We start from the raw sequence: 10,046 nt of genomic DNA, 5'->3' as shown, positions 1-10,046 counted from the left end.
CTTCTTCAGGACCGACATACTAATTTTACAGAACTTTGTGGACAGCCACCCAAATGCAGCCCGTCACCCACAACACATGGAGAAGGATGCCTTGGGGACTCCTGGGATGGGTCATGGTTTGGGTTTGGAGGATGGGGAGCACCCCTAGCACCTAGCTGGTGATTAGTTGAGTTGATGCCCGGGTAGGTAGGACCACCTTTACCTCTCTTGGTGGGTACCGCACCCTATGGTATTTTGTCACCCCAGAGTTCAGTGAGAAGTGGTATTTGCTAACAGTAACTGGGAAAAACGTCTTGGGTATTTTAGGCTTCAACATAGTTCATGGCCTTTGGCACCATGGCTCAAGGTGGCAAGAAGACAAGGCTGAAACTAGTTTAAGTCCGTCTGCTTCACCACCTTGTCCTTTAAAATATCTTCCTCATAACACCTCATTGCAGCAGCCTCGATGGGAGGACATCTGTAAATCGTCCACCTTCCTTTCATCCCACAGCCTACCTACGGTTCCCCCGACACAACCCTCTCCCTTCTTACCGAGGAATCACCCAGGCCCTCGAGGAAGGATCTGGCAGCGTTGGTGCTCCATCAGGGACATTTCAACCCCCCCAGGGTGGCCGAAAGCCCCTCAGCACCCCGTGCTCGGCGCCGGGGCCCCCCGGGCGGCCGCGTCCCCTCAGGCCGCCTTCCCGCCCCGTCCCTCAGCCCCCAGCGGCCGCCGCCGCCGCGGGGCCGCGCCTCCCCCCAAACTTTATTGCCTTCCCCCCCCCCCCCCTTTCTCTCCCTCTCCTATGTTTTTTTTTTTTTTTTTTTTTTTTGAGGGAAAAAGGTGGGGGGAGCTCAATTTCCCACTTGCCAGCAGCAGATAAAAAAAGTGGGGAGGGACCTCTTCTGTCACAGCCTATGTAGATTAACCTTTCAATTAGCTGTTATCAGGTCCTGTGTCTTAGCACCAGTCCTCGCAATCTGCGGCCGCTCAGCGCCGGGGAGGCTGGAGGTGCGGGCTGGGTTTCTGGTTTAATTTCTGAAATTAAGGCTAATTGTTCGTGCGGCCCCCCCTCCCCCGCCGCGAGCCGATGGCTTGCGTCTGATCTGCCCGTCCACCTTGTAGTGTTTTGGAGGGAGAAGAGGAGCCCCGCGGAGGAGGAGGAGGAGGAGGGGAGACAAGGTATTCTCTCTGTATTCATCTTCTTTTCCCCCCCCCCTCTCGCGAAGGGGCTCAGGGAAGGTAACTGGTGCAATCAATCCGCTGGCTGGGGATTCCCTCCACCCCCTCCCCGGCTCGTCTGGCTCTCCTGGCTGGGTCCCCTCCGTGTGTGTGTGTTTGGGGAAGGGGGTGGGGGGAGGCTGTGTTGTTGTTGTGTTCCTGGCTCCGCTCGCAGCCAGGAGAGAGAGCGAGCGAGCGAGAGACAGAGAAGGAGCGAGCGAGAGAGAGAGAGAGGAGCCGCGATCGCGTTTCAGGGGCAGCACATTCCGCAGGAACCGCTGCTGCAGAAACACAGACGGGCAGAGAAAGGAGGTCACTGCGAGCAGAGGGGGGACACCGGCACCCGAGGTCAGACTGCCCGGAGTTGGCGCGGGGGACAGCAGGGAGCATGCGGTGGGGCTCGTCGTGCGCCGGGTGACAGGCTGCGATTTACCATCATCACCCCCTTTCCCTCCCCTCTCGCAGCGCAGGGGGCTTGTCACCAGGCTGGGCACTTTTTTTTTTTTTTTTTTCTTTTTTTTCCCCTTTGCATTGGAGGCTGCTGCACGTGTTTGCAGACACTCGCGCTGGGTAAATGCCTTGCAACGCTCTGCGTTGGGCAGGGGAGGGGGAGCGGCGGCAGGAGGCTGTGGCTGGGCTGCCTGGGGTGGGCAGGGGGGGCCGGGGCTGTGCTGCCCGGGCGGGCTGACAGAGCAGCCCCCCGCCTCGCATGGCGAAACTCGCAGGGACCTGCGTGCAGCCGGCAGTCATTGTCGCCGTCCCCGTTTCCCCCCTCCCCACCTCCCCTCCCCTCCCCTCCCTTCCCTTCCCTTCCCTCGGCGGCGCGGGGCGTGCGTGTGCGCGATGAGCGGCTGCCAGCGCCAGGCACCTCGGGCTGCTGCCGCTGCGCGCACGCCGCTCCCGCCCGCCCGCGCGGCCGGCGGCCCCCGCGGCGCGCGCGTGACTCTGAGCATCGAGGGCCGTGCCTGTGTGTGTGTGTGTGTGTGTAGCGCGCCCGCCCGCACGCCCCGCGCCCGGCTGCTCGCGGCGGCCACCGCCGGCGCCTCGCTCCCGAACTAACTTCAGCGGGTGGGGCGGTGGCGGATGGGGGAGGGGAGCCAGACGGACGGCGGCGCCAGCCAACGGGAGGGCGGGCTCGCGGCAGGTCCCTCCTCCGCCCGCGGCCGCCGGCCAATCGCTGGCGAGCGAGGCCCAGCGGGGAGGCGGGGCCGGGCGGCTGTGTGGCGGCGCCGACAGCCAATGGCGGCCTCCGGCACCGCCCTTTCTGAGGAGTGGGCGGGGCGGCGCGTGGAGGGAAGGGGCGCGCCCGCTGATTGACGCGTCCCGCCCTCCAATGGGAGAGCCGGGCCGGTTGCTGGGCGGGACGATGCCGCTGGATTGACGTCTCCCCGCCGCCTATGCTCGCGGCGCGGCGTGCGCGGCGCGGCCCAATGGCGGGCGCCGGTGGGCGGGGCGCGGCGGGGAGGTGAGGTTTTAATGAGCCTCCATTGGGCTGCGCTCAGTGTCATGTCGGCCGCGCGTCAGGCACAACGGGGCGAAACAAAATGGCGGCCTAGGTGAGGCGCGGCCGGGCGCGGCGGCCGGGGGGAGGAGCGGCCCGCGGGGGCGGGGGCCGGGGGGGCAGCGTGGCCGCCTCAGCGCGGCCCGGCCGCGGGGGGAGCGGGCGGCGGGCGGCAGGGTCCGGGCAGCCGGCAGCAGGGGGAGCCGCTGCGGCGCCCCGAGCAGGCTCCTCCCCCGCCCCCGCCGCCGCCGCCGCGGTCCCGCCGAGGTGAGTGGCGGCGCCGGGGGGGCCCGGCCCGGCCTGCGGGCGCTGCCCCGGGGCGCGGGGAGCTGCGTGGGGAGAGCCCGGGGCAGGGCGGCCGCTGGGGGCGGGCTGCGGAGCGGGGACACAGCCCCGCAGCGGCGCCGCCTGGCCCCGGGCTCGGCTCCGTCCCGCTGCCCCCGGGAGCTCCCCGGCCCCTTTGGGGGGCAGCGCTGGGGAGGTGCGGGGGGGAGCGGGGTCCCGGCAGGTGCGGGGCAGGCGGGGCGGTCCCGGCGTGCGGCCGCTCCGGGTGCCCGTGCGCTGCTCGCGCTCCCCGCAGCGCTCCTGGGGCAGCGCTGAACTTAGTGCGAGGGCTGCGCGTAGCGCACGGGCAAGTTTCAGCCCCTTCCCCTGTGCCCGTTCCCCGCTGCGCGTCCTGTGGCACGGGGTCTGGCTGCGGGAGGTGGGGAGCGCTCAGTGTCATGTGCTGCCAGTCCTTGGCCGTGTCTCCTTCCTCCCCGTCTCTGTGTAGGTGACAGCGTTTCGCGATGCTGAAGCGAGTGTCTTGCCTCTTTTCGCATCGCTAATTGAGGCTGGGGGGGGAGGACAGAGCTGGTGAGCCGCAGCGTTTGTAGTAATGGCTCGGAGGAGAGGAAAATGGCAAAGAGCTCCCTGAATGCAATGGCAGGCTCCTCTTCTTCCTTCTCCTCTGCTGCAATCCTTACCTGACCCTGATGCTGCAGCAGAGAGCTGGCCTGCTGCTGCTGCTTCTCCTAGGTCTGTGCGGAGCAGGTAGGAGGAAGCAGAAGGAAATTGTGCTTCACAGGTCACCAGCAGGTTGCACGAGTTGCTGTTCTTTTTTTTGTTTGTTTTTCCTCCCCTCTCCTTTTTATTTCTTTCTCTGGTAGCAGCGTTAACCTCAGTTTGAAAGCGTTTACCTGCATTTGCATTTAAGACAACGGAAGTGTATTTTATATGGATTTGTCTGAAAAAGACATCAGACAGTATTTAATAAAATGCTTTTTGGTTACTTGTGTAGTAACTGGCTTAGTTCTGTTTGGGAGTGGGTAACAGATTTTTGTTGTTGTTATTAGTGTTTTTTTTTTTTTTTATTCTCTCTGACTAGGCAGCTTGCTTTTAAAACGTGGATCACTCTGAAATAGTTCCAGATACCAGTTCAGCCTAAAAAAGACCTCATTACAGGATTATAGGATTACTGATGACACCTAAGAATGACAGATTCAGTCAATGCGTTCTTTAATTAGAACCAGCTGTACAGTAGCTGTAAGTTTTTATATTTGCTTTCAGTCTAAATCCCAAGCTGCAACTTAGCAACTTCTTGGTATTTATCTGATTCTTTATGACTTAAGTTGAAGGACAAACCCTGACTAGAGATGGCTTCTCTCATTTTAAAAGTAACATATTGTGCCCCCCGTACCAATGCTTATGTTCTGCAGCTTTTCGGTAGCAGACTTCTTAACAGACTTGATAGATATTATAACATGATCAGAACTTTATGCACTGTTACCACTTTCAAAATAAGATATCGTGTAGTATAGAAGCTGGAATATGACATAGCATAGAGCTTCACGATTCTTGGTGTAAGACTTGAAAGTGGTCCTGTGTATGTACGAGTCTGGGGAACCACCTTATCTGTCATTGGATGGGTGCTGTTGAGGGCTTGATTAAAGGTTATTTAATTACAAGATGAGGAGAATTAATAAATAGAAATGAGTGCCTGCTGTTAACTTATAATCACTCTTAAAAATCGGTATTTCCTCAAAAATCTCTGGGTAAACATCACTTTTTTTTTTTTATATTTATTTAAGTATTAAATGAGGTGTGACCTTTGTTGGCAGCTTTGGTGGAATAAATCCTGAACTTAGAAACCTGAACTTCATTTGGAAGCTCCCCATGCCTTTTTACGTTCAATTTGTAAAGCTCATTTCTGAAGCAGCTTGTGGAGCGAGTGAATGGGTACGTATAGATCTATATGTTGTTAATCTTGGATCAATAGCTGCCCGAGCAGGACCTGATTTATGAAAGGCCTCTTTAACGTAGAGCTCCCGGGTCACTGAGCTGGATTATGTTGCTGGCAAAGATGTTTGCTGGCAGAGATGTTTACTATGAGGAGGTTACGCTGAGATTTATGTATGGCAGACTGTGCCGTATGGGTTGTGGAGGTCAGGCTGCTGCACTTCGTGTACGTCTGCGATCTAAGTGGCAGAACAACTGAAACTCCTGGTAGGGGTAAAACAACTCCGAAATGGGATCAGGTTAGCTTTACAGCGCTTCCTAAAGCTGAACAAACTTAGATTCTGCTGGAAGGTGTGAACTGAAAATGTCTTGACTTTTCTCTTGGAATATCCCGCCCCATGTTGGCAACTCGATGCTCCTGCTGATACACTCAACTAGTGTTGATTTAGTAGGCGCTAGCATGCAGGAGGTTGTGTTACACGTGGGGAATTTAAAGTAAATAAGGAAAAATGTAGTTCTGAATGTGTATTGCTGTGAAATTCCTGTACCGAGCAGCAGGCTCTACATGAAGCTACAGGCTTATGCTCACCTTTTGCCACAGTCACTGGCCAATAAAAATTCCTGTAACCCACAAGTTGCGGCATTTATACAAAAATGCGCATCGGTGTCCGGGCGCCTGGAACAGACCTGCACTGTGTGTTCTGGAATTTAATGGAAGTGATGTGGTTGCTTGTATGAAATTCAATATAACAGTGCTGCAGGAGGGTGAAAAATGAGGGAAGTATGTCTGACTCAGCAAACGCAGCTTCCAGCGTTGAATTGAGTACTGACCATCTTGATGAGGACTCATAGAGCAGCCGAATTAAGGAACTTTGTAACGTGGAGCCGGCTTTCTAGGAAACTGGCGCGTTGTTTATATGCAGCTAGAAGGGCCTTCCAAAGCTTAGGGCCAAGCATAAAGCTATTTGTGCCAGTCTCCCCTATGGGTAGGCTTCTGCTTTGTTTGTCGTGTTATTGTTCTCAGAGTTGTGAGAGAGTTCAAAGGATTCATCATACCTTGGAAACTTGTATTACCTATACTTTTTTTGTAGTTTGCGGCTACAGTGTTGCTTTGGAATCAGGCGAAAATGGTGAATCTGAACACTGCTGTCCAGGGAGGATTAAGTTAAAATGCCTGTTTAGAGATCAAGTTACTGTGTTACTACTGATGCTGTATGTTCCCAATAGCTAACTTGTGTGAGTACAGACTGGAAACAAGAAACATCATCCAGCCTGTGTGGCAGGGTTCAGTATGAGAGCCCCTTAAATGTTCAGGCCCTGTGTTGTTATCAGGAGTGTGTCTTCGTTCCGGCAGTCAGTTGAACTTGTATATTTGAGTCTGAAAGTGCTTATGCTTCAGTTGAACATTAAGAATGTGAAATTAATTAAATGAATTGATTAATATTTTTACTATTTGGGTATAGAAGAGTTTCACATTCCCAAATTACCAGCTGTTCTTTTGTTACGAATTCTGTTGTGTAGGTGTAATAATATGTGAAACATTATCTTGTACCTTATATTTAAAGAGATTTTTGAGGGGGGTGCAGAGGAGAGCAGGTATAGGAAACCAAAAGCCTTTTTTTTTTAGGTAATTGTTCTCTTCACAGTTACAGAGAATTCTTTTGAACAAGTTAAAAAACAAAAGATTACTGTATCAATTCATTTTTTTTCCTATTCATAATTTACTCAAGTTTTAAACATGATTGAAATGCAAGGTGACTTGAATAAATGAATATAAATGAGGGCCAAGACTTACGTAATCACAGATATTTCTGCTCGTTGTAGGCTGATTGCCTTGGCTTGAGAAATGTAGTTTCAGATTACTTCATCTTTGGATTTTGCTGAGAAACTGGTGAATCTTCTATTTTATGAGACAGCACGCTTACTGAGAATGAAGATTTCTCTCTTTTTGTATCTATTTGACTTTGATTTATAGTAATCGTACAGCTCTGTTCATGTGTTCAAAAGTTGTCACTAACATTTCACAGCCAAAAAAAAGCTGTTAAATATATTTAGTCATTAGATGACCACTGTTTTAATTTTTTTTTCCATTTTATAAAAATGAATGTGTTGCAGAAGAAATAAATTCCTCATCAGGATGTTCTTTCAGATTTCTTAAAGAAGTTTTTGTAGCCTCTGAATTTTCTGTTAGAGGAATATATTCAATAATAAGTCAAAAAAATTGTTCTTGGAGCTGAATCACTGCAACATGTTTTGTCGATATGACCTCCATATGTGTTCTCATGCTGACTGTGTATTTATGTGAAAACGTGTCCTGTGACTTTGTTCTAATTTATGTTCCTGAGAGCCTTTCTCAAAAATAGGTGCCTGTTAACTGCACACCTTGGAATGAGATGTGCCTTTGTAATTACTTTCTGCATTATAGGATAGCTGGGTATTAATGAAAGATGTAATGCCAGTAACACCGTTCTGATTCTGGAGTATTGATTCTTCTCCGTTGTGTAATCAAAACAGGGCATAGTGCTTACAAGGCAGCGCACAGAAATGGCTGTGGTTCATAACTTCCATCAGTTAAGGGGCTTTTACTGTACAGGTATAATCCACACATGCAGTCATTCTCTTACTCCAGTGTGTCTAAGAACAATTTGTAGGCAGTTCGTGTTTTTGAGCATATTTTCAGATGTTTGGCTGGATGGAAGCTGCCTGACAAGTCAGTAGTAGGCTAAGTGCTGGGGTGATGGAATTCAGGAGAACTAAACCCATTGAATGCTATGGGAAATGTAAGGATTTTCTAATGACCTCTTTGATGTGGGGAGGCAATTATCCAATGCTTCAGATAACTTCTCAGAGATCTTTTGCATACTGCAGTATGTACACTATGAATAAATGTCGGATTGTGTTCTGCTTGTTACTCTGGCATTAACTGTAATCTCCCCTGCCTTCTCCTTTTTCTTTTTAAAGGTTGAAACAAATGTTTTGTAAGGATGTACGAGTATCACCATGAATGAATCCTTCCTGCCTGTCCATATTGGTCAAGTAGTTGGAAGTTTCAGCCAGCAGATGCTTCCCTGTCTTCTCTGACTCTTCAGGATGGGTTTTCTTGAGATGCATCCAAGCAGTGTGTGGAATCCCTTGATTTGTCTTTGAGGTGTGAGCAACCTCTGAAAAATTTCCTAAAAGGATAAGGAGGAACCTCTATGGGTAACCCTTGGCTGGAAACCATTACTGGTCAACCATGGTAAAACTTGCCAACCCACTTTATACTGAGTGGATTCTTGAAGCTATACAAAAAGTTAAAAAGCAAAAGCAACGGCCATCTGAAGAGAGAATATGTCACGCTGTTTGTGCTTCCCATGGATTAGATAAGAAGACTGTTTCGGAACAGCTGGAACTTAGTGTTCAAGATGGTTCTATTCTTAAAGTTACCAACAAAGGCCTTGCATCCTACAAGGACCCAGATAATCCTGGACGGTTTTCAGCTGTTAAGCCTGGCACTATTCCTAAATCTGTTAAGGGATCTAGAGGAGCTTGTAACGAGCTTCGTAATGTGGATTGGAATAAACTGTTGAGAAGAGCAATTGAAGGGCTTCAAGAACCAAATGGCTCCTCCCTGAAAAACATCGAGAAGTATCTGAGAAGTCAAAATGACCTAGCAAACATTTTCAACAATCCTGCCTTTCAGCAGAGATTGCGTCTGGGGGCCAAACGTGCTGTGAACAATGGGAGATTACTGAAGGATGGACCTCAGTATAGAGTGAATTATGGTGGTTTGGAAAGCAAAGGACCTCCAAAATATCCCAGTGCTTTCCCAGCTTCTCTTCCACCTGTCAGCCTTCTACCCCATGAAAAAGACCAGGTAAGGCTGAAAAAATGAAAGCAAATGTAGTAATGCAAAAGTAACGATCTGTCTTGTTCTTTATTTAGCCTTTTAAATGCATGTAAGCAAAGGTGCATGCTGAAAATCCGTGCAGGTTCAGGTCTGATAAGGCACGTTTACTTAGTTCCCTGCTGTTCTGTGTTGGGTAGTTTGTTTTTTGGCTTTTCAGTGGGTAAACAGCAGCAGGGAGGAGTACAGCTGTTTGCTCTTTTCTGAGTGTGAAGTTGTTCTGTCTTGTCTGGTGGACTGATGCTGATAGCTGCTATCTGGTTTGCTTGTGGCATTCCTACCTTCACTTCATGCGTGGACATGATTTTTCTTGTGGTTCTAACACTAGGAGAAGTACTACCAGTGGAACTCGTGATATTTAAGATACTTAGTGTTTTGTTTTTTTTAAGGTATGTGTATGTAGATAGTTCACTTAGCTTTAAAACTGTAGTTAATAGCAATAGGAACTGGAGCCAATGTAAATATTCTAGGAATATAAGTGCTGTCAGAGTGACAAATAGGGGTAAACTTGAGAATCCTCTTCCTATCTTCATTTTCCTTGGACTTGTTAGATGTGTGCTTTTTTTTTTTTTTGATTATTTGGACCTTCGTTTCAGGTTAGTTACTCACAGCGTTGAAGCCTTGAGGGAAAACGTTTGGGGGATGTCAGTTGGTGTTTTGTTTACAAAAGGCTAGCATCCAAGACGTGTCTGTAGGTATTCTTTGATTGTTCCTGATTTAGTGTGGTGAAACATATTTTGAGTTTTCAGTGTGCTTGGAAGGAAGCAACTTGTACTTCAGTTGGGTTATATGAAATGGAATCTGTGTGTTTTTTTTTTTTTTTTAACTTCATAATGGTAAAGTTGGAGACAGTTCTTTTTTGGCATGGAATATGCCAGACAACTTTGTTATTGTAGAGATGCCATTAGCATCTATTTCTAGATACTAGACTATGTTGTTTGTTTTTTTTTTAAGATGATTTTTACTCATCTTTTTCTTTCAGCTGATCTTAAGGCACTAAAGGGCATAGAGAAGAGAGTGCTTGCTTTAAAAAGAAAAAAAATACTGAGTCAAACTTCAAAGAGTTGTTCATGGAACTGCCAGAGGTGACACAAGGAATGTTGGTACTTGGAGGCTGACTTTTGTGAATTTCTCTAAATATGGTTGGTCTTACATGTGAATTTTTGTCTATTCCTGTCAAGTTGGACTTTGTGGCTGTTTGAAGGATGCATGGAGAGTCATGCTCAATAATCAGAATGTGA

At 49.5% G+C, this 10,046-nt stretch overlaps 1 protein-coding gene across 11 annotated transcripts in view; it reads left to right on the top strand.

Moving 5' to 3' along the window:
* The first annotated feature begins 933 nt into the window (after positions 1–933).
* KAT6B (lysine acetyltransferase 6B) overlaps positions 934–10,046 on the top strand; it is a 110,625-nt gene continuing 101,512 nt past the window's right edge. For 3 of the 11 annotated variants that reach the window (XM_027460726.3, XM_038181445.2, XM_038181439.2), the window contains exons 1-2: positions 2,606–2,757; positions 7,881–8,775. In XM_027460726.3, coding sequence (XP_027316527.1) covers positions 8,155–8,775 — 621 coding nt within the window. In that variant the 5' untranslated portion in view covers positions 2,606–2,757; positions 7,881–8,154. Of the gene's footprint in view, positions 1,163–1,270; positions 1,550–2,605; positions 2,758–2,822; positions 2,970–3,169; positions 4,227–4,792; positions 4,920–7,880; positions 8,776–10,046 lie in introns of those variants that run through there. The other 8 variants (XM_038181441.2, XM_038181443.2, XM_072039529.1 and 5 more) reach the window with 8 other exon arrangements.

Source organism: Anas platyrhynchos, chromosome 6 (assembly GCF_047663525.1).
Source record: "Anas platyrhynchos isolate ZD024472 breed Pekin duck chromosome 6, IASCAAS_PekinDuck_T2T, whole genome shotgun sequence".
Lineage (NCBI taxonomy): Eukaryota > Metazoa > Chordata > Aves > Anseriformes > Anatidae > Anas > Anas platyrhynchos.
The sequence above is the reverse complement of the archived record's forward strand: the minus strand, read 5'-3'. Positions and strand labels throughout refer to the sequence as shown.